General features: G+C 30.5%; 1 protein-coding gene and 1 long non-coding RNA gene across 5 annotated transcripts in view; one reads left to right on the forward strand and one right to left on the reverse strand.

The window, feature by feature from the left end:
* Window positions 1-25,792, reverse strand: part of LOC142333520 (uncharacterized) — an 85,194-nt gene that overhangs the window by 18,097 nt on the left and 41,305 nt on the right. The gene's annotated exons all lie outside the window — the stretch shown is intronic.
* The window catches only part of LOC142333518 (uncharacterized), a 57,046-nt gene that overhangs the window by 7,972 nt on the left and 23,282 nt on the right, over window positions 1-25,792 (forward strand). For 2 of the 4 annotated variants that reach the window (XM_075380787.1, XM_075380789.1), the window contains 9 exons: window positions 2,337-2,375; window positions 5,433-5,474; window positions 7,750-7,788; window positions 10,541-10,561; window positions 12,639-12,734; window positions 14,672-14,695; window positions 18,095-18,136; window positions 20,055-20,087; window positions 24,271-24,309. In XM_075380787.1, the coding sequence (XP_075236902.1) occupies window positions 2,337-2,375; window positions 5,433-5,474; window positions 7,750-7,788; window positions 10,541-10,561; window positions 12,639-12,734; window positions 14,672-14,695; window positions 18,095-18,136; window positions 20,055-20,087; window positions 24,271-24,309 (375 nt within the window). The remainder of the gene's footprint in view (window positions 1-2,336; window positions 2,376-5,432; window positions 5,475-7,749; window positions 7,789-10,540; window positions 10,562-12,638; window positions 12,735-14,671; window positions 14,696-18,094; window positions 18,137-20,054; window positions 20,088-24,270; window positions 24,310-25,792) is intronic. The other 2 variants (XM_075380788.1, XM_075380790.1) reach the window with 1 other exon arrangement.

A 25,792-nucleotide genomic window follows, 5' to 3' on the forward strand; every position in this document is an offset into this window, starting at 1 on the left:
AAATGTATAATAACTTGATTTAAAATCGTACCAAAGAAACCTGAAACATCATGTAGCTTGTCACTAACTTACAAGTTTTCATGTATTACTTATTCTAAAACGGTGGTAAAAAGTTACTTCAAAGTTTGACCGGCCACCACTTTTTTAACTAATCAATTAATCTAGCTCTAGTAAGCATCAATCGTTTTCTTTAAGTAGTGTTTAATAAATCTCCTCCTACCTTCTCAATCTTTACATTTAAAGATTTCTGATCTTTCATTTCATCTAACTCCCTACAAATCAAGTTCGCATCTGATAAAATAATAGTTATTAAGAAAACTATGAAAAATAGAATGGAATTATATATATATATTTTTTTTTTGTTTTCATTCATTTGACTGGTTTGATGGAGTTATCCAAGATTCCCTATCTTGTCCCAGTCGTTTCATTTCAGTATACCCCCTACATCCTACATTCCTAACCATTTGTTTTACATATTCCAAACTTTGCCTGCCTGCACAATTTTTTCCTTCTACCTGTCCTTCCAATATTAAAGCGACTATTCCAGGATGCCTTAATATGTGGCCGATCTGTCACTTCTTTTAATTATATTTTTCCAAATGTTTCTTTCTTCTTCAGTTTGTCGCAGTACCTCTTACTTTTTGTTACTTTATCCACCCATCTGATTTTTAAAATTTTCACATTCTCCTACAGCACCGCGTTTCTAAAGCTTCTAATCTTTTCTTCGCAAGTACTCCGATCGTTAAAGTTTCACTTTCATATAAAGCTACGCTCCAAATATATATTTTCAAAAATATCTTCCTGACGTTTAAATTAATTTTGATGTAAGCATTTTATATTTCTGACTCAAAGCTCGTTTCGCTTGTGCTATTTGGCATTTCATATCGATTCTGCTTTGTCCATCTTTAGTAATTCTACTTTCCAAATAAAAAAATGCTTCTACCTCCGTAATCTTTTCTCTTCCTGTTTCTTTATTCAGTGGTTCATCTACATTATTTCTACTACACTTCTTTACTTTCGTTTTCCTCTTGTTTATTTTCATGCTGTCGTTCTTGCGTAGAACTTCATCCATGTCATTTATTATTTCATAAATTGTTTATTTTCAACAATAAAACGTTAAGAATAAAACGACTAAAATATAAAGTATCGATGAATGTGTATGACTTGTCAAATTGCATAACAATTTTACTAACCCTCTATTCGATTTTTTTTCCAGTTTACGGAAGAAAAATTCGGTAATTATTTAGCAAATATAATTTCATTTATAAATCATTTTTGTTGATGATTTTTAGTCGTTAGAATTTCTACATTCCATAATAATAATAGATTATCCATTTTTACATTTATTAAATAAAAATTACAAATGTTTTAAGCGACATATATTCTTTGTGTAAATTAATCAGTTTTTACAGATCCAGTCTAGCATATTATTTGAAATAAATATATTTAGCTTTGATCCATGTTCCACTCCGGTGTCAGTGTGCGTTTTGTTTTTTAAGATTAGTGTAAACAACATCGTAAATTTGTAGGCATTATATTTTGGTTATAGTAATAAATTTTGAAAAATTAAAAAATTAGCGATTAAATTTTAAGCAATACAGGATAATTTAGAAAAAACCCTTATAATATAATGAGAAAAATTATTTCCGTCAATTAAGAAATTCAAAAGCAAATGTAAACAAGAAATAATGGAAATTTCAGTGGGTTTATTGTTATCAGTGTACAAATATTACATGGCAAAAGTAATAACCTCATTACAACGTAGTCATAATTTTAAATCAAAATTAAGGAAATCCATTTTGACAAAAAAAAATATAGATTTTAAGCATATAGATGTAAAACAAACTGTATTATTCTGTCCCGGAACGATCTAGTGATAGCCAAATTGCAGACAGTGTCGTTAAAATATGTGTGTTGCTAGGTGTACATTTCCAGTAGTACTTGCAATGCTTTTGAATCATTGAAACTTTCGGGGTCTGCTTATAGCGAAACCTATAAATTTCTTCGTTTTGAATTGTCGTGAATAAATGTTCTACTTCACTGTTATCGCACTTTGACCTCGAGCTTACTGAAAATAGTGCATCTCACTCCAGAATAAATTATGAATTTTATTTATGGTAATATAATTGTAGATTAGCGTGTACATTATTTAATATTATGTCTGTATCGCTTTTTTTTAATGGAAGTTATATTTTAATAATATAAAAATAGCAAAAATATGTTTACTATTGTGCTTATTTTGTAATTGATCATTAAATCTACCATTTATAAAATCACCATTTGTTAGATCACGGTCGATCAGCATTAATTAATAAAATATTCATTTTTTGTTACAGTTGTCAAAATTCTTATACATTTTACAAATCATATGCAAGGTAAGTGTATTCAATCACATATTTATTTTTTAAACGCACAAAATTGTTTTTTAAATGTATTATTTACTTAACAAAATTTTATAGATACCGAACTTAACCACATTTAAATCATGAAATCCATCTCTGTAAAGAAATGATAATATGCCATACTTTATCGTGACTAACATTCAGCTCACAATCAATTACATAAAAAACAGAAAGATTTAAAGCACCTTTTCTTTAATCTCTATCTCCAACCCTCATATCTTTATTCTTCATTTTCCTGCAGACTGAAAATAAATATTGCTTATTTTCAAACTATTTAAATTTGATCGATCTCCCTTAAATTTGTTCTCATCATTTATAAAATTTTTAAGAAATTTAATAAATTTCTCCTTCGAAAATTTTTCTCATTAAAATATTAATCTATTCCTGACTAAAATTTGAAAACGCGATTATAGAGAACTGTCATTGGCCGTTTTAAGGATCTTTAATCTATTTACCTCATCGCTGAATAGGTTAATGTATTCGTAATTAAAAATCCATACTTGACGAGAATAAGTTAGAATAGGGATGGTAATAACTTCATCCGGCACTTCCTACAAACCGAGATTACATTTAATATTTCACCGATCCCTGGTTTTGTTTTACTGATAAATAAAACATAGTTTACTAAAGCGGCTTGGCATATTAAACTGTACACCAAGATATGGATAATTCCTGCAAAAAATAATCTTTTTATCTTTATAATAAAAAGTTTTTAAACGTTTAAATCAGTTCTTATGGAACAATATTTTTTCTTATTCATTCCGTATTTTTTCATATATTTCCCTATTGATTCCAAATGAAGTGTCCCGATGTAGTTTTGAAAAATGTTTATGCGGGTAAACGCTTCGTTTACCCGCTTTAATTATCAGTAAACTTTATCACCAGTTGTTGTATTCGTGGCTAAAGTTGGCTGAGACTTTTTAGCTTTCACTAGTTTTGGAACTATCATCGATTCAAGTTTCCGCAATTGAAGTCCAAAAACTCCCAACATCTGATATATGTAAGTTTTAGCATGATTTTAAACAGTCTCGTTGGATATCATGCCTGATTATTTTTACTGCTTCAGTTTCTCTACCCTCAATTTTTACTAAAAATTTGGCCTGATCGTATAAACTAGCGATGAAGTTTATTATTTTATACTCACGCTTAAATTGAATAATTTTTCTATATTTTTTATTCGCTATTGGATCAAAAACGATTTGAAAAGCAACAAAGAGGCAAATTAATTTTTTTTTTTAACCCTTTCATACATCATGTCATACACGTAATTATACCCATATTTCATCATTGATTTCTTCTTAAATCCGTCTACAAAACCGGTATTATGTTACACTTCTCGGCTGGCATTAGTAGTCTATCAAACGAATAGTTTTTTTTATTATAATTACTACGATTATATCATTTGTTTATTATTGAAATTTATTATTGTTATTGTTTGCTGTTGCCAGCAGATTAATTTTCATTAATCTAATTTATATTGTGAGTTGTTTATTATTGTCGCTTATTAATATTATTATTATTAATACTGTCGTTATTATGATTATTGTTATTGATTTTTCTTGTTTTACTTAAGTTTAAAAATTAATAAATTGTAATTATATAAACATTTTCAATTGTCAGTATCTCAATATCCTGATCGAGTCGGGAATAGCCGACAGTACAATAAAGGTGTGTTTAAATGTTCCATGTATTCGAGTGTTTACGTGTACATAAATAAGTTTTCGCCATCTCTATTAAACCTGACAACAAACTATTTTCATGTAATTCAATAATATATATAAGAAAGATTACGATAAAATGGCTAATTATCCTTCTCTTGGCATTTGTAAAAAAAAATTACCGAACCATTTACATCTTGTCACCGATTTATTTAAAACATATTTAAAAGATTTTATTTTACAGGAACCATGTTACTCTTTCGATGCATTTCTAAGTACGATTAATTAAATATTTTTAATAAGACCCTACATTTTCTCATATCAGTACAATATGTACATAAAGACGTATTCAACATTTTTAATTGTGATTTATAATTATTTTATATATTTAGTATCCCACCTATTTAATTTAAAATTATCACATTTGTTTATTTTTTAAATAATTAATATGATTTTTAAGAACATAAATTTCTATTTTAAAATTAATTTGCATTTTATTATGCGGTTTTTATACAGATTTTATCACGTTATTCCTTTTCCGACCCAAACAGATGTTGATTCAATTCCGAATCTGTTCCTGATCTACATACTTGCACATAATAACATTATATTATGAAACTGTGAGAATAAAAGATTTGTTTATTTTATCTAGGAATGAACAGCTTAGGAATGTAATGTTAAATAAGTTTAGTTCCCCTTATTCCCGTACGTCTATTTCCCTCAGAAAAATTTAAGTATTGAAGTAATGTAATGATCAAGGACTGTTATCTTTCGAGTCAAAACTGCTTTCAGGAGGAAAAAAGAAACTTAATGGAGCCTAAGAAAGAAAGACTTCATTACTTTTGCCTTGGTGATTGAAGATCCAGCGTTTTACACGGATTCAAATCATTTAATGTGTAATTTTTGCTTATTCCTATGGAGACCAAGAAACAAAATTTATTACATTACAAAATAATGTAGAGAGATTGACGTAATGTCTTGAAAAAAAATTGCCGTGCCAAAAAAGGAGGCATTTGTCGATTATATTAAATCAGCTTAAGCTTACTTGTATGATATCAAAATGTTATTTTCAAACAAGCCTCTTTAATCTAATTTTTGATTGATGATTAATGACTTTATTTTCAATACTGTTTAAAATTTATCACGACTGAAATTTTAGTTTTTTTATAAATTTGTATCTCCCCAGCAATTGCCCTGAAAGGTATACGAACACATTACTACAGCTCTCTATTTTTGAGTAATGATACTGCATGCTGTGTTACTTTCTTAATGGATGGCAGTGTGTACTCAAAATCATGTTAAAAGTAAATTACTGAATATTTTAGGTTATTGGAATAAAAATGTATTAATAATGATTGTCAATTGATTTCAGTTATATAAAAGAAATATATGAGAAAATGGAACAAAATACCAGGTGAGTATATATATTTAAACTAGAATTTACACTGCTTATAGTAATTATTGTTTATTTTTTACTACTTAATTGTTATTTTAAAAAATAGTAAATTAAGAATTTTACTGGTTTATCTTTTCTTAAAATGTTTAATTGACAAGGTCATTATATCATATTCTACATATCATTTTCTACAATTCAAAAATTCTATAAGAAATTTCACGCTTTGATGGCAAAAATAAGTTAAGATATATATATATATATATGTGAATATATATATAACATGTGAAGATATATATATAACTAGATCATTTGAATCAACAGTATAAGAAGGACCTATATATTATTGTACTCAAAAGTAGGTCCATCTCAGATTTAAACAAGACTAGAAAATCAAATTGAAAATGATCAATCATGTCTTTCAGTCCAGAAAATATTATTAATAATGCAAGTCATTTAATGACAACAGACTAAAGTTGAAGAGGTTATTTAGAAACATCAACAAATGATACAACAGAAATTTTTGAAAACTTTAATGTAATGATGCTAAGTGAGGACAAGTCAACATTCACAAGAAAGATCTCCTCTTCTGGAATCAATAAGCTTCCTGAGTACTGAATCATGTACATTGCAGTCACAGGAATTTGAACTGATAAAATAGTAGTTCACCTAATTTTTCTCAAATTTTAGCCATGTAATTCTTGTCATATTACAAATTTGAACCTATTATTAAGGTTCCTCATGAGCATGTCAGCCTTGAGTTGGATTTTATACTGCTACCACATAGACTATAATTTTTTGGGTCACATACTGCTGATATTTTGTAGTTTGGTTATGAATGCTAAACACACTGAATTAAACACAGCTACAAGGGGTGCCATTGCCTTAAAATACCTTGGCAGGAAATAAGTTTCTCCCAGGTAGCGGCGAATGGGTCTTTAATCATTCGCAATGCCTCTAATGAGAGGACCCAAGGTGGTTCCTCTTCCAGGACTCCGGTCTTCATGCCACGCCTCTAATGGGGAACCCCAGAGGGATCGCCCGCCGGGACTATGGTCTTACTTTACCTCACGATCGTGAAATTGCGAAGGGAGTAACCGTCCAATCATCGAAAGTGGAACACCTGATCGTCCAATCCCTCCTGGATGAGGCAGTCCTAACCTTAGGTCGTTCCCAAAAGCAAAGGCGGACGGGCCCATTTCTTGCTTCCGATCTTAAAGTCACGTCCTTCAAGTGAATGCTCTTGAGCTTTAGATAGGTGGATTTAGCCGTAGTTGACAGTCTTTCAGAAGATGCATCTCAGCCCCACAATTAAAGCTATGCCCCCTTTTTTCGGGTTTGCTGCAGGACCCAGTCCGTTGCTCTACCTCCCTAACACCGGTAACACCGCTCTTCGGCGGACCTCTTCGAAACTCGACAGGATATCCAACCGATGCGAATTCCCCAATCTTCAGCAACTGATCAGCCAGCAGAGGCGGAACCACCACCGATGCCACGTTCGCCTCTCCATATGATGAACTCACGGAGAGGACATCGATCGTTAACGAGTTCCCAGCGATCTTTCGCATGTTATTCACCAATTCCTTCTCCTTGGTAAGAGCGTCGACGTCCTTTATCAACAGCTGCACTCACCCCAAGCCCCTACCTGCCGTCACTGTCTTATCTTTAACTTTATCCATTATCTGCTGCGGAAGCTTGGCAGCAGCGTCACCCGTATCGTGTACTCTTATATGAAGGTTCTCTCACTGACTCCTGCGTGCGGAGAGAATGTCCGTCTCACACGGTGACAAGAGTGTCCTTAACTGTGCGAAGGAGGTCCGCATATGACGGATCCGCCTTAATAACCACCTTAATAACCACTGTCATAATTGGGGGCTCTACCGGCCTTTTCCCCGGGGTCCGACTCCCATCAGCAATCAACTACAACTTGTCCGTATAGATCTGGAGCTTACCCGAACATTTTCGTGACAAATATTCGGCCACCCGGTAAAGGTAAAGCCCCATCATCCGAATTGGCCCCCAAAAGCAAACTTTAGGATCCTGAGTCCGGAATAACTTGATCGATTCCACCACACGAGAGACCAGCCTTTCATCGCCTTATAAAAATTTATAAAATTCTTAAAATTATTTTTATAAATTATTATTGGTATGAAGAAAATAGATGAATAATAACAATTAGCACAGAGCCTAAATATTAACTGAATTTTAATGATATTTCTGGATTTAATTTGTCTTTCTATTTTTAAATTTGTTTTTTATTAACTTATTAAAATAGTAATTTGTTTCTAATCTACAGATGGTTTGGAAACAGTAATTTTGAAAAACTAAAAAAACAGTAAGTAATCTTTATAAAATAATTTTATTTAAAATTGGATAATTTATAATATAATGCTTATTTCTGCTTTAGCAGAATTATCTTTTAATAGGAGCAAACTGGTTCTTTTCCTTTCTCTTCTCCCCCTTCTCTTTCCTCTCATAAATACAATAAATTTAAATTTCAAGCTGTTACTACTTTTCCGTTTGTTTTTATATTTTTCTTTAAAAATTCCTTTTTGCATATAGAAACACACAAAGACACTCAATAGATAATGTACATCTTTTAATCCTATCACTAAACAAAGTCATTAAACAAACATCCATTTCTTATCGGTTACGTAATTTTAACAATTTTCTCTCATTTTTCTTTCTTTCCTTTTTTTGGTTTACTTTTTTATAAGTTTTATAACAGATTTGTTTATGTTTTTTTGTACTTTTTTTAATATAATATTTTTTTAATAATTACATTAAACTATTTTTATATTATCTTGTGTGCGTATATATATTGAAAAGTGAATCTCTTGGCTGTATATACTGCATGTTTAGCAGTATTTTCGTTGTACTAGATACGAAATAAAGAAAAACAAAAAAATACCTTCTTAATATTGCTAAGCTTATTACTAAATTATATAATTCTACTGAATGTACTTGTACAATTATTGTCCTACATTTTAACTGCTCAGCCAACGAATCGTGCAGAATTGCCGGTCGGGTAAATAATTGAAGTGAACAAAATATTTATAGTTCAGATTAATTTATTTAAATTAAATATAATGTTTTATAAAAACATTTTATTTTAATATTTTAGAGTCCGTGCACCATTTAAATTTTTACTAGTAAAGATTTGATACATTATTCAAAACTTTAGATAGGTTAACTTTTAAGACCCTAATAAAGACAAGACATGTTTCTCGTTTTATAAACCGTTCAAGACTGACGAAATAAAGAATAACACCTTAAAGAATAATAAGAAATTATAGGAACACAGGATTCTTTACAAGATAAAAAAGAAATCATTACTTTATTTCACCTCTGAACGTACTGTCCGCCTAAAAATCTCACTTTTTATGAATTTTTATCGGTACTTGTGTAATGAAAAGAAATAACACTTAAATGGATAAATCTTGAATTGAATAAGTTCTTTGAATAAATAATCCTTGAATTATTTAAGTGCCTAGAATAAGAAAATAACTTGAAGAAGCAAATCTACTTGAACAAGTAAATTCATCGAATAAGTGATTAAATAAATATCTTAAATAAATAGACTCCATGTTTGAAAATATATCTCGATTAAATAACTAACTTGGATATAAGGTCTTTTTCAGTTCTTTAACATTAGTAACGAATACAGTTTGTGTATTGGTCCGAAGTGTCCCAAATGACTTTATGACGTCCACAACACGTACTAAATTATCTGATTCTATAAATGTTTTTACTATAAGGCCTTTTCCACTGTAAAAGAGAGGTATTTTCATCTAATATTAATACTAAGTCTCCTTTACAGATGTTCCTCTTAGGAGTATTCCATTTGTTAAGTTGTGGCGATTGATTTAAATAATCCTTCGACAATTAATTCCAAATTTATTGCGTAGATTTTTGCGTGAGTTGCCAACGACGTAATCGATTAATAAAAATTTCAATGAAATCGCGGTTAGGAATCGAGGTGAGAAGTGATTCAATAAGAAAGTGTCCGAGTGGTAATGGCTAATTTAATCATATAAAAAAAAATTGCTTTCAAAAAAATTACAATTGTATATACATATATATATATATATATAAAACAATAGTGACAGCATATTAATTATAAAAATATAACAACTAAAACAAAGCTTTCAATTGAAAGACAGAAAAAAAGAAATTAAATCTAAAGTCATAAGCTTTTAAACGAGTTCACTGATTAAATTTCGTTTGCCCCGTGCGCTTAATCTAACACGAAGAAAAACTTTCAAATTTTTTTTCTCACTGATTTTTTTTTATTTATTTGGTGATTTTTGAAATCTGAAGTACGCTATCAAATAATAGAGTATTCATTAAAGCTAAAATGTTTTTTTAAATTTATTTATATATTTTAATGGATCAATCACGATCATTTTTATAAAATTAAAAATACAACAAAAGCATATTTCTAGTCGGTGAAATTAAAATGATTTTCAACTATTAACTTTAGTTTGTTTGATAACATTTGATTCATAAAATATAATGCAACTTAAAATTCTGATTTATGGATAAAATCTGGTGGTACAAACACAATGAAAATGCATTAATATAGAATTTTAGCAACTTTATTAGAATCTGCTCATTTTATTTTAACGTTACACGTGATTTTGTTGAAAATTTTATTATAAATGTAACTTCTTTTTATATGATAACATTTTAAAAATTTATAAATTCAGTAAAATTTGAAGAAAAGATCACCGATTTGAATATTGTTCACCTCAAATATCACAAAACACACTCTACATATATACAATTATTGTAAGATAATCCATCTGAGCAATTTAATTATGTAAATTACAACTGCACGATACCGCTTTCATTCCTATGACTTTGTGATGGTGCTGATTTACAAGATCACAAAACTTTGTCTTCGGGTATTAGTGTGACCATAAGTTCATCGGTTTTTTTATTAAAAAAAAAACTGGAATTAAACAAGAATATTTTCATAAAATATTAATTGTACCCTCATAGTTATTATTGAGACCTGTTATAAATTTGTTTATTTATTCATTTTTGTCAAGTATTTGTTTTTAAATATTTTGTTTGTTTTGCAGTAAATATTATGAAAACAATGTGTAAGTACCAGTACAATTTACTTTTCTAAAATACAGATCTTAAGAACTCCTTAGGTTTACAAACATTATATCGTTTACAAAAGATTAGCATTTTTTAACTCATCTCTTTGATTTCATAAAAAGACAGGATTAAAATTGTAAATTTAGTAATCGATAGAAAAACAGACGTACGTTCATCAGACATTTTGTGCTGCACGACAACAAAATATTATGACCAAGGAATACAAGACAAATCAAAATATAGAGCAGTCTTATGTTTAGTGCATATGGATGAGAACCACTCAACACTTCTGAACATCCCAACCCCGTAGGGAAGACTCCCGCCTAGTAACGTTCCGGTCGCACCCCCCCCCCCTCACAAAACACACGATCAACATTACTCTGAATAGCTGTCAATTTATATAATGAGGCTACAGTTCTCATTTTAGTCCAGTTTAACCAAAACTACTCACTGCCCACTGAAGTTCAGTTAGCTGAGTCCATGGTTATGAATTATCAGTTAACTTGTATTTCTCTCACTACATTATCAGTGGGTCCCCGATAAAAACCTTGATTCTTTTTCTAGGGACTTAACTCATTATAATATTAGTTAGCGATAATTTTATTTCGGTAATTTAATATCTCTGCTATGTTAAAATATAAAATACGTTGAAGTGTGGATACTGTCTGATAACCCCTAATCAAGTATTTAATCACTACCCACCGTAATGTCACTGTAACACTTAATTATAGGTGATAAATTGACATCTTAATTTCTGCTCCCAAGAGCAGTACACTTACATTAGATGTTGTTAGACTGAAAAATTCGTTGACAGGCCCAAGAAGCATCAGGCATGTGACCAAACGTAATAAACGAGAAAAAACGTCTACGGTTGGACATACCATTCCATAGGCTAGTTTCAAACAATCCCTCTCAGTCTGGTGTGAAATAATTCACAAAAATTCCCTAAGTAATGCGTCTTAACGATTCATATTGACACTTTTACAAATTAAATGAATAAGGAATCAAATTTAATATGTAAGACCTAGTGATAATTTGCCTTTAATATCATTGAAATATTTTGTTTTTACATTGGACAAAGCCCCGTCCGGATCTGGACGCATTGAGACGGAGAATAACAGAATCTGTTGCTAGTGTTACCCAAGAAATGCTAGTGTTGACCACATACGGCGTGAAATTTATTATCGGTAGGACATTCTACGAGCGAAAAAGGCGCACACGTTCAAGTTTATTGAAATAATAAAAAACAGGATAATGTTTTCTTTTTTTTTGTCACAAACTGCACAGCTGTATCATAATAGTTTTTTTGTAATGAATTTTTGTAATCGTGAAAAGACTTTATGATCACCCTACTTTAATTTTTAATTCAGTCAAATTAGTTAACTGTTCTTTTTTATAATTTCATTAATAACATTTGAATTTCTATTGATTTTATACTACTTGTCATAAATGTATAATATTAAAAAAAAAAACGGAAAACAGAAATTAAAAAAAAAATTAAACTCTTATTTTGCCTTAAATTGTCGAAGCAGAAAATTGAACTGCTTGGTGCTGGAAAGAAAATAAAGGAGGAAGTGCATTTCAAAATAAGAAATAGAATTGAAAGCGTATAACAAAGCTTAACTTATTAGTACATTACTCCACTTCTACTTAGAAAACTGCTACAATTGTAAGATCTATTTGCAACCGGCGGTGATACAAATTTTGGGAATAATCTCAAAATTGCTATCTCAGTTAAAGATTACAATTTGAGTTTTAATTAAACTTTTCATCAGCTTTTAATTATTATTAATAATAAGAGTACAAACCCATAATCAAATATTATATTTGTATTATTAACATTTTTTTTTTTTAATTGGTTATGATTTTTATTTAGTATATTACAAAATTTAAGAAAAAATATGCTACAATTTTATAAAATATCAGTAAATTTGCTAATTGCACTTATTTGTATCGATTAGAAAGAAGTGTTAATAACACAATGTTTTTTTTATAATTCTAATATCTAAATAAAAACAAATTGAATATAATATATTTTTAATTAATAGTTTTCTTTGTGTTCATTTTATTCTACAGAATTCAATTAAAAATTTTTGAAGATGAAACCCGAGAAAGCAAAACAGTATTACCGACTCTTCTTAAGCTTCTTGATGTAATCCCGGATAAAATTTTGTAAGAAAATATTATTTTTGCGATGAATGTCATAGATATAGAGGTGGGCTAAAAGTCAGTCTCCCCGATCACTAATAATATAACAAATTTAAGCAAAACAAATGTCGGTACCTTATATAATTTATATTACTGTGTAGTAATTCTGTTCTTATTAATTCGTGCCACCATTTAACCGCTGAATTATACATTTTCTAATATAAATTTCTGTCCAGTTTTATAAACTCCACAGTTTGAGGTGTTTAGTTCCGGTCGATTTGATTTGAAGAAACAATATGTTAACATTTCTGCGCGTTGAAAATATGCAAGGGATTAAAAAACATGAACGCGGTGTTTGTTTCCTGCCGTTCAGGAAATTTTTCATCGAGATAAACATTTACTAAGAACACAATGAGAAGGATCCCATCTTGCTGCAAACAAGATATTAAATAATCTTGTAGCTAGTTTCATGCGAATATTTTCAAATTTTATCTCAGGTTTTGCCGATGTTGACTAGTCGATAGTAGAGGATTAGGAAATGTCGCCCGAGATTCTTCACGGATTTCAGTAGTATCCTATTATGTTCCACCGTTATCGAAGAAAAACAGATTCTTGTTTGCTGTACATAAAACGCAATATAATCAATTTAGTTATATATAAATGAATTGAAAAACAGTTCATTATATAAAATTCAAAAATAATCTCTCCTATTAAAAATGATACTGATTTTTAGCCCACTACACACACACACACACACACACACACACACACACACATATATATATATATATATATATATATATACATATATATATACATATATATATATATACATATATAGATTTTAATATAAAATATATTATAATGTTGAAATAAAGAAATTTGCAACCAAACTTCAGAATTTACACCTTAATTTGGATATTTACCTTAATATCACCTGCACCTTAATATCGGCTGCATATTTAAAAAAAAAAATTCTAATTATTCTAGCCCAGAAAGAACATTCATTTTTCTGGTGATTGAACTTTGTGCATACAGTGTAGTATATGTTATTTGAATATGAATTGTTAAAAAGTGTAGTTTATAATTGGTTACAATCTTTGACCTGAATAGAAATATATTAATAGCAAAATGATATTGCCTTAGTAAATGAAAATTAACACCAATTATTATATTGATAATGTTCATAGAAAAGGTTATGCATGCAATGGATTTGGAAGAAAAACCCTTACCAATTGGTAAGGGTTTTTCTTCCCTTATTTTGATATAAAGCGATATAATCGCCTGGGACATATAATTTTTATACGTCTATAGAATAAATTGTAGAATAAATATGTTTCGGATCCTGTCTATCTTTACGTAAAATATGTGTCTTGCCACCCATCATTGTCTTTTTTTTTGTCTGTTTTACCACATACTGTAAATAACAGGTCGAAGACAGAATAAGAAATTATCGTCCCCAGATTGTAAAATTTAAGTCATAATAATGGAGATTTCAATACTACATTCGTTTTATTTTGTATTAAAATATCGAATGATGAAAAGAATTAAGCCGTAGTTTCTACAAGCGGTGCAACACTGATATGATCCACCAGGTTATAATCTCGTAAGAATCCGATGGATAAAAGTTACGTAATTTTATCGATATGCATGCATCTATCGAAAAACTCATTCGAGATAAGTCCATTCTTTGTAATCTTTAAAATAAAAAAGGCAATCAATAAAATATTGTTTTTGTCACATTACCGACACGAGCCTCTTTTCGATTAGAATAGTCATCGACAGAGGATTCTTAAATCTCTCTTGAAATAATCATTTTTATTATTTTTGCCAACCTATATTTAATACAGTGTCATATAGTACGGATCAAAAACAAAAAGAAAGTATTACTTAATAACAAAAAAAAAAGATTATAAATTCCAATAATACTATACTAAATTAATGTTAATATTATTTTTCAGGATCAAAAAAGGAATAATAAATACGTAAGTAATCAAAAATATTAAAAAATTTTATTTGAATATAAAATATTGTAGCAAAATCTGATACGATAAAATCTATACATTTGAATACTCTGCCAATACTTCTTATTGTTTGCTTGAATGTAGCCAGCATTTCAGTAAAGTAGAGATAAATATCTGTAATAATATATTGATCAGGATTTTACAAATCTTAATCCGTAAACATTAAAAAGTACAAATTACGAGTACAAATTTTTTTGTCTGAGAGAAAACATATTTGGAAACAACATTTTCTCTGACAGATTGTAGTAAATTATTTTTTGAGTCGGTTGGTACATATTATTCCCCAATTTATGAAATGTTTGAATATAAAAGAAAATTGTAAAAACTACTACCTTAACTTACACCATTTTTAGGAGCATTTTAAATGCAAATGAAATTTACCGCTGTTCAATATAATCCCCCCTCGTATAAATGCATGCTAGCCAACGGTTTAGCATCTTTTGGATTTCTCTCGAACGAAACTTTGTTGAAGTGTCGAATTTACTGGGTCGCGGCAGCCGAAAAATTTTCAAACTCTTAAACGTATACCTAGGAGCTTCTTTCAGCTTAGGAACGAGATCGAAATCCGGAGGGGGCAAATCAGGACAGTACGGTGAATGGCAAAAAGTTCACCATTGAAATCGACGAAAATATCAACGATAGAACTTGCAATATGTAGCGACGCTTTGTCATGCGATACAGAAACATCACTATCGATTTTTTTTGCATGTAGTTTTCAAACTTTCGGTAGTAAAATCTTCTGATAAGGATTCTGTAGTAAGTAGCAGTCATATTAATACAAGTTGATTCTCTCCGTAGCAATAATACCCTGCTTACCGTAAGAAAAAAATCGTCATTTGCTTCAAATGAGACGACATTTCTTTAGTCTCGAAGAACGTTGACTCTTCCAAACACTGCTTTGCTACTTCAGTTCAAGTGCAAAACAACGTCCATCAGTAGTCATTAATCGATTCTGGAACTGCTCGCCATCTCTTTCATAATAACTGATTAGGTCGATTTCTGCTGCTCCTTCAGTAGATATGGAACTCATCGCCCTACGTCCTTTTTTCAAAATGTTCGTTTAATATGTGGTGTACTGTAGTTTTTTTTTCATGCCGGTTAAATTTTCGACTTCTCTCACTGTCGTGTAACGATCATCGTCGATCACCGTGGCAACAACTATGATGCAGTTCTTATTACGATGTAGAAAATATTGAACTTAATTTTAACTTAAATTTCCTTTTGTTTATCGATTGATGTTTTGTTTTTTTTTTCTTTTTTTTATTATTCTTTTTCGGTAATAATATTCTTGATATGTTTATATTAATTTTTAAAAATAGTATTGAAAAATTCCTTCTTAGTTTACTAAATATTCCGTTCCAGAAATATTTCAGTTAATGACACTTTATGAAATTCAGGATTCAAAAGGCCTTTTTTAGTGGATAGCCTAAGCAGCCGTCTCCAAAGTTCGATATAATTTGGTAATATGAATACAAAAATAGCCAATAAATTACCGCCGAATATCTTTACGACTACGCAGAATTTCACAATTTTGTTCAATCAAAAATTATTGTAACAGACTTAAGTTTTTTAACATTATATCTGTATTGTGATTGTTGTCATAACCAACGGGGAAATCGATTGGAAAAGCGATCAGTTACAGTGATCTTGAAAAGTGTCATATTTAAATTATTCTCATAAATATTTTATAAAATATCTTTTCATACACCGCGCGCGCGAGCAACTCTCCGTATTTTTTACTAAAATTCTTATAACGATAATATATGATTGCAACACAGTTTTGCTCTTAACTTTTATGTATTCATAAATTAAAATAACGTTAGCTTTTAATATCAATGATAATATCGCCAACCAGTAGTAAGCTGGTATTCCTAGTTAACTTGCTATGTTATTATCTAAATTAACGAGAAATAAATTTACGTCACTTTCGATAGACGATATATAGATCGCAATCGGTTGTAACTAATCCCAGTCATCAAATTTTTTTTAATGCTTTGTTCGTTACGTTCCAATAACAGTTCACGAGAAACGATGTAAAATATAGATTATTTTTGACAAAGATACACGACCATCGCGTTTATTAAGTTTGCAGCATTTGGTTATGACTTTGTAAGCCGGCTAAACTAATGAAAAAGCATATAAAAAGTTACCTTAGTTTCTATTAAAATTATATTTTCAAAAAGTCGAAAAAATGACGAAAATGATAAATAAATTCATTTATGTTCTTACTTATTATTGGTAAGAATGTTTACGTGAAAATTATCTACAATTTTATATCGTGCTTACCTAAAATGTGGATCGTAACAAAATAGCCGTCTCTTATACGAAGGTAATCATCCGCGGTATCACCCAGATAAATTAATCCAAAAGTCATAAAATTTTATAGAATAACACTCTAAACAACATTACAGTTCAAAATCACATCAACTGAGGCAGACGAACCTCTTGTGGTCAGATTTGCGGGTACGTCTCTGAGTTTCCAAATCCCTTAAATTTGATAACCTCCAACTTCTTGAACGTTCTATTTCCTAATGTAAATTTTTCCAATTTGAACTTGGCGTCTTTAAAACTGTTCCTTTGATACCGTTGAAAGTTTCGACAGTGTTGCGAGAGGAACTCATTAATGTACACCCGTCCGTCAGCTGTTATCATCTCTTTTATAATATGCGAAATTCGTAGTTTTTAGGAGCATTAAAATATTTATTTTTTTTTTGTAACTTCACTGTCTACTCAACCACTTTTTATCAGTACTGAAGAAAATAGAAAGTGACAGTGATGGAGTAGGTCTTGATTTCTCTTAAACACTGCCCATGCGGTGGGTTAACTTTAGGTTCATATATTTCAGTTTATATAACCGTCTATTTACTAGTAAATTTACAGTGTTGCCACTTTGGCTGCCAAAAAAACTGGTCTCAGACCTCGTGTATATACATATATATATATATACACACTGACCGTACTAAATTGGTTTTCGTTCTGATGTTTTACTTTCATTAATTAATTAATTTGGAAGTGGAAAATGGGATTGTACTTGAGATCGTGAGTATAAGGTTAAAGAATAATTGAAATGTAAGAATTTTTCATCTTTCCATCGCTTAAAGATTGGAAACTTCAAAAAAATATATATGTAAAACATGAGAAAAAATTACTATAACAGTTTTCGTTTATTCAATTTATATTTTACGTAGCACAAAAGAGCAATGGATACACACCTTGTATCTCGCCATCATTTAAAAATTATTTAATTTAATACTTCATAAAATATACACAATTTTTGCATTATGTATTAAATATTATTTATAAATAAATAATATATTTGAAATTATATTTTAACAATTAAATACACTTTCTTTCTTTCAGTGAAAAAAAATCTCTAATATCAGGAATCGATATTACTAAAACGTGAGTAAGTTTTATATTTTTTTTTACATCATGATGTACGACGTGGATGAAATACGAACAAGAATTTCATTTACGGAATTCAAACAATTAACTTAATTACCAATTTCGTTCAATCTGCGATATATACACTCCAATTTGAGAATTGGAGTGTATATATAAACTTTTTTTTTCTCAGACGTGAAACCTTTCGTTCGCTTATCGATCTACCCTTATACATTTCAATAGCTTTTTATTATAATCGAATTTCCTTAAGTCCACCAAACAGATTAGATGATAACTTTATGGAACTATCTATAAATAAAGCTCAGGTTATTGCTTTGTGTGATTGAGATGTGCTTAAAGGTTGACACTGCATATTCATGTTTTGATACCGAGCCAAAATAGTACATCGATATTTCATTGTAGTTGCTTAATACGGATTCCATTAACTTCTCTCTACCATTGCATATCACTGTAGAAGTTGAGTGATTGAAACATTTAACAAAAACTAACGATAAGGATGGCATTCATCATTTAACAATTTTTAAAAAATTTTTTAATTTGAAATTTATTTAAACAAGCACAAAATGTTCAGCACCATCACCAGAAGCATTTTTTGAAATTTGAAATGGTACTCTAGCGCCCCTACATTTAGTTGTATAATACATCACTGTACCATCGATTTTGCAAAATTAAATGTGAATTAAATTGAACGTTAAACGTTACAGAATTTTTTTTTTAGTTTAGTCGAATCAACATCCTGTTTCTATTAAAATTAGATAAGAATTTTATTTTTATTTATTTCACCTTATATTTTTTTATGTAAATATTTTCCCCTTCTATGTGTTTTCATGTGTAGCAATGGAAAATGAGTTATTATTTGCTATGGTTTTATCTATTAAGTTTGACAATTAAAACCATAAACCATAAAGTCCGAAAATTATTTGAAACCATAAACTTTTAAAATGACAAACCGTACCAGATTTTATAACCAAAATATTTTTTATAATTCATTTCCAAATATTCTCAGTCATCCTTGAAATTATGGTCAGTAAGTTACTAGAGATTAAAAAATTTAGTTTGGTTATTGCTTCAGAAGTCCATAGTTTAAATGTTGACTTTCCATATGATGATGATGATGATATACGATAATTAATTTCTTATAATGATAATGATCACACATTTTAAACAACAATTTATCCTTTTTTATAAAAAACAAAAAAAAACTAATGTAGACACCAAATGATTTCCTTGAAATTACATATACACATTTTTAAAAAATGAAAACTATAAAAAACTTCATTTCATTAATAACTTCTGATATTTTCATTTTTTTTTTATTTTTTTTTTTTATTGTTATTGATTGTAAAATGTTTTTTTTTTTACAATCAGAAGTTAATAATTATTAATAAATCAATATATTTAAATTAAAAAAAAGTTAAAATATAAAGTCGGATGCGACCGATGTGCTTTCCCTTGCCGAAACTAGTCAAAATGGATTCAGATATGGTTAAAATGAATATTTCCGATGAAATCTGAAAACCAAAGTTTTTCGTGATCACAATATTTCCTTTACTTCGTACAAGGAATTAAAAATGATTTTCTTGTTTACTCTCTCTCACTAATTTCTGGAATGAATATTAAACCGATTGGTTTGTATGTTATTAAGAGAAACTTAAAATAACGCATTTGATACTTGATTTTTAGTCAGGCTTAGAAATTATTAAAGAGATTGCAGTTTTTTAAATTTTTTTAAAGTTTTTTGTTTTTTTCAAATTCAATTAATTGCTTTGTACAGATAAATTATATAAGTATATAATAAAATTATTTGTTGTATAACAGTTTTAACAATTATTTATATATTTACTATTAAAAATGTCACAAAAATTCATTTTATTAAATAAATTGACTGATAGTAAACAAATTATTATGATTTCAGGATTCCACATGATGTTCCGAATGAAATCATTACGTAAGTTCAATTTAAAATTTATTGAAATGTCTTCATATTGAATAAGATTGTGTTTGTGAATATGAGTGTGCGCGCGCGCTAATTCTCAGTGCGTACAGCATGATGTGAGCACATTCGCATCAGAACTATGGCTACCACTGCTGAATTAATTGTATAATCCGTTTAGCAGAAATAACACACGTATTATGTTAGCGTTCTACTGTGTATCAGTGATATTATTCACGTTCATTATGATTAGGTTGTACTTCATTGAATTATTTTTGTTTGAATAACGATCAAATTAAAGAAAAATACAAAGAAAATACTTTGACAAGAAGAAATTTTTTTCTACAAAAGACATGCACACCTGATGTCGGTAGTCAAAGTATCACTAAAGAATAAATACATTTTTTTTTCTGTAGTGTGTAATAATAATGCATAACGCAGATCACGTTAGGAATAAGAAAGTATGTTAATTTGTAGATTAACAAAGCATTGCTCAATTATTTTGCTGGATGAATCAAGGGGAATCGTAGTTAAACCTTGATCGGAGCAGCATCACAAAATACACAATTAATTATAAAATAAAAAATGTTGGTCATTTAAGTACATTTTACTACTTAAAAATAACAAACAGAAAATTAAATATAAAGTATAAGGTGATTAAACTTTACAGAAGAGGTTAATGAATGAAAATAATTCAAAAACATTATTTCATTTCTAAATTTTAAAAAGAAAGATGTACTACGTTCAGGGGTTTTTAATCTTTTTAAATATTACTTAAAAGCTCACTAACAGAATAATTTAAAATACTTAATTTTAAATCTTAAAAAGGTCAATAACCTTAAACAAATAGTAAAAAATCTGGCCGTATTAAAACCCCACAAAAAGCTCATTGGTGGAACAGCAAATGCTATAACATTGTGGACTGTGGAGAACAGACATCAAGCATGACTATTATTACACCAATCCCAAAAATCAGAAACAAAGAAAATAAACCACCAAAACACTATGGAAAATAGAAAGACCACCATAAAGACACACTGAAATCAGTAGAAAATGAAATCAATAGACGAGCAAAAACCTTCAAAAAACAGCTCCATAAATACAATTTCCCAACACTACTAATGAAGGATGAAAACCATAATCTGGCCCATAACATCAAAAACAAGGCGGAAAACCTAGCTAAATATTTCAACACACTCCTAAATTGCGAAGAACCGACAGAACTCCTAAACTTTCACACCAGCATTACAATAATAAAAACACCACCGGAAAACATTAACCCTTCCATAATAAAAGAAGTTTACCAAGCACTAGGTGAAATGAAGAATTAGAAAGCGGTTGGAGAAGATCAGATCTTTTTAGAGATGTCAAAACATGCAGGAAAATCAGCAAAAATCGTCCGTCATCAACAGCTATATAAATATAAAAATATACTGCTTTGGTTTTGCCAACAACTGGCAGTGCTAGCCAACGACATCAATGAAATTAAAGCACAGATATTAGAACTTCAAATTGCCAATAAAATTGTCCTCAAAATACCATTCGAAAACACCGAAGTTATGTCCCAAAAACCAAAACAATTGAAAGAAGTAAACATAAATGGTAATAAAACAAAAACGGTAACCGAATTTAAATAGCTCGTAGAAATAAATAACTAACGAAAAACTTCAACACTTAACACTAGATATAGCACAAAAACTAATCTACAGAAAAAAATGTGAATCCATAAATGCAAAAATAAGACACACAGTTATAAAATCGAAAGTCACATGTACAACAGAAACACGCTTCCACCTAATCGAACATCACAAATCAACAGCTCCGAAAAATCGAAAGAAGAATTAGAGAAAACTGGAACAACAAAAAGAACCAGAAAGATGAGCAGTGGTGGATCATGCTCAACATTGTCGTGTACGAAAACGTACTACCCATGTGTAAGAGAAGGCTATGATTCATTCAACATTTCGTATGAATGAAGATTCGAGACTTCTGAAACAGCTGATACAGTACAATTTCTACTTGAGAACACCAAGACAGGATGTGCATATAAATCAGAGAAATAAAGAGAGTAAAAGTGAAGGAAATTACCCTTACAACAGAAGACACCACAGATAAGATAGAATTAAACGAAAAAATCAACGACAAAAGTAATCACTTTACACTCACAAGAAGGAAACTCACAAAACGAATTTTTGCAACATCAGAAAGGGCACATCTGAACGTATGAAAAAGTATGGAAGGACAACAAGGCCTGAACTGTCGCTTTGAAATGACTTGGTTAATGGTCTGACTACAGTGATCCTACGTGGTAATAAAAGACGAAAAAATTATCAACGATTGATAATTAGCAATAAATTGAATCTGTAGCACAGTGGTCACCAAAAAGGCGTACGCGTACCCCGAGGAGTACTCAAAGTGATACGTAGTTTTACGTCAGAGAAGTAGTATGAATGAAAATTATTTTGATTACAAAGTACATGACATAATACATAATCATAACTCCTCGCAGAACTGCCCCTGACTTGCAGAACTTGCGCGACTAACTCAATAGATTTTTGGGACTGACATTCCCATAGGGGGTCACGGCCCAGGCTTTCGCCGGTGACTCACTCCTGTTAGTTCATGGTAAGGGCTGGATTTACAACCAAAATTTAAAGGTTTCTGTTGCCAAGATGAAGTATATGCTTCTCAAGGGTGCAGACAAATTATTGTACAGTCGTAACACCTACAATAGATATAAGGGCTTTGTGATCAGCCAAGTTAAGTTTCATAAGTACGTAGGTGTTTTGTTTGATGAGAAGTTGCTGTTTTAGCAACCACATTAGGCCAGTAGCGGCGGAGGCCATCGCTGTGATGCACAAGCTTAGGAAGATTGCTCGGACTGTCGTCATTTCACATGGTGTACGGGGTTGTCTTCAAGTGTATGGCTTCTTATGCTGCGTCCGTTTGGGCGCATAGATTGAACAGAAAAGACCACTTATACAGGAATTTCAGGAGGGCCCAGGGCAGAGCCTTAATAGGATACACTGGTGTTTTAAAACAACCTTCTGCTAGGCTACCACCGTATTGGAAAAGGCTCTCCCAATCGATTTAAAAAATCGGTGAAAGTTCTGGCGGCCGTGTTGAATCGCGAAGAGGCAGAGAGGCCGAAGTATATAGGATGCGGTTTCGAGCCCGATCTGTACCGGGGCGGAACTGTGACAACAATGCACCGATTCTAAATTTCGTTCAGTTGCCCATCTCCAGCCTGCGAAGAAGGTATCTTGAGCCTTGCGATGGCTGCATGACAGAAAGAATGGCACACCACGACTAAGGGAAGGACCTTGTATAGATTTATACAGGACTTGGGACGATGGTACGCCTCTCCTTCGTTTTATAGGGCAACGGGTGCCCAGGTGCTCTCCAACCACGCAAACTTGAACTAATATTTGTTTTGGTTCCGCCAGACAGATGATGAGCTGTGCGTCTGTGCAAACGAACAGATGATGTTCGACTGCCCAGTTCTTAGGGGAGCCAGAATTCAGACTACCCTGGAACTTAGAGGTCAAGGGGAAAATTGGCCACTCATAAGCGGCAAGTCAATGTGGCGTGAGCCGTATTGTGGGGCCGTGTGGGTGTTTCTTGATGCCGTTGCTTTATTAACCCGCATCAATAGTTTATTCAAGGAATGACTCCGACCTCGCTGCTGTGGTAAGCTACAAGAGAGTTATGGCTGGCTATCAGTCAATTAAAGATCCAAGAGCTTTAATATTGGTGGACAGGTACATGCTGGCATTCAGGGACCTAAGCGTGGCAGCGAATTGCTGTCTTGATGAGACAAATTTAATTTATTGAATATCATATATATTTTAGTAGTTAACAGGGTGAGCCTACCCATTTTAGAATATATGAACTTGAGCGGTGGGATACCACACTTAGTTCGCACACGCAATTAGGTTAGCTCTAGCAGCTAGTTAGGGCACAGGTCGCAAAACTGATTCGAAGCTCAGTAGCCGTTTGTGGCACAGACATTCGGTCTTATGCTGTAGGGCGACCGAATTGGGTGGTGGCGGGAGAAATGCCATGCAAACAATACTTTTAACTTCATCTTTCCCATTTAATTGTAATAAATTAATTTTATCAATTAATAAAAAAAAAAACGTCATATTTCATTTATCATGATTCATATTAATATTTATGCATGTTTTTTTTTTTTCAGAGGTTATCCCATTTCTACCTATCTACCGTGTCATTCATGGTATGTAGATATAATATTTACCATAAGTTAATAATATAGCCATTATAATGAGTAGTTTAAGTACAATTTTAATTCCAATCTCAACGGTTTTCATTTTTATAAACCAAGTTTACATTTCTGTAGAAATTACTTGACCTAACATATTGTATTCTTTGGTGTGCAACTTTTGTATGAATGAGCTTTTATTTACCTGACAAAACGTAACAAATTACCTTTTGTTTGATTCTAACACCTTATTCAATAATCAATTGCAATATTATCACTACATCACACCTTACCTAAGAAAAACAACAGCCACCATTTTGAAATTGAAAATTTTCTGAAGAATCATGATGAACATATTTCATCAAACAGCAAAGAGCCTTACTGATTATTCTTTTTAAAACTGGAAAATTTGGCTGCAGCTTCATCACAAACACAAGAAGTCATGTTAAAACAGGATCTCACTTCATTCAGTCAATAATTGTTAGTTCATTTATATATTTTTGTAATTACTGCCTAATTCTAATATTGCTTACAGCCACTAATTCTATATACGCGTAATTAACATCGCTTCATAATTCAGGATTTTTGTTACAATAGGTTAATCTAGAGTTACGTCTTTACAAAATTAATACTTATTGAATTTTAAATTTAAATTGTTCTTACACGACTTCAGATGTTATATTAAAATTTTTTTCAAAATTAATATGAATGTGATTTTTAAAACTACTTCAGGGTTAATTGTTTGTTATTTCTACGTTGTGAATAATTCACCAAAAATAATAGGCGTTTCAATATTTTTTTTTTTTTTACTTTCCTGATTATAGCGATTACCTGCTGTAGCAGCTTTTGCTAGACCGAAAAAGTAAAAAGATTTGTTAAAAAAAATCTAAAAAGAAATTAGAATTTTTTTAAGTTATGTATCATAAGGAGACTTTTTCTTTTCGATTTTGGCCTCTAAAAGACCACGTTCCATCCAATCTTTGCCCAATATTCTATCTTTTTTTGAGTTTTCTGTCTATTCTTTTTCGACCATTCTTGAGCACCGTTATTTTTTTCTTTTTCTTTTTTGAACCCTGTATTGATACAATTTTCTCTTTTTATACTTTTTAGACTGATTGTTCATTTTCTGAAATGTTCTGGTTCTTTAGATTCTAAAATAAAAATAATCTTTCTTTATTCATTGTTTTTATTAAATTTTTTCTGTGCTAGTAAATTTCTTGGTTAATTCTCAGTGTGTTATTGCCGTTTTCATAAATTGGGTCTACAATTTTCGGAATTATTCTATTTTTTGAACTCTTCCATTTTTAAATTTAAGTTTAGGGATTCACAAGAGTAAAGATATTGTGGTTTTAGAACCGTACAGTAATGTCTAGAATTTTTGGAAAAAACTTTTGGAAATATATTTTTATGTTAAATATTTTTTGTAATTCACCTCCCAAAAATGGCTTTATATATTTCCATTCCTTTAACTATATCTTGGTTCACAAAAAAAATTTAA

Source organism: Lycorma delicatula, chromosome 12 (genome assembly GCF_047948215.1).
Source record: "Lycorma delicatula isolate Av1 chromosome 12, ASM4794821v1, whole genome shotgun sequence".
NCBI classification, from domain to species: domain Eukaryota; kingdom Metazoa; phylum Arthropoda; class Insecta; order Hemiptera; family Fulgoridae; genus Lycorma; species Lycorma delicatula.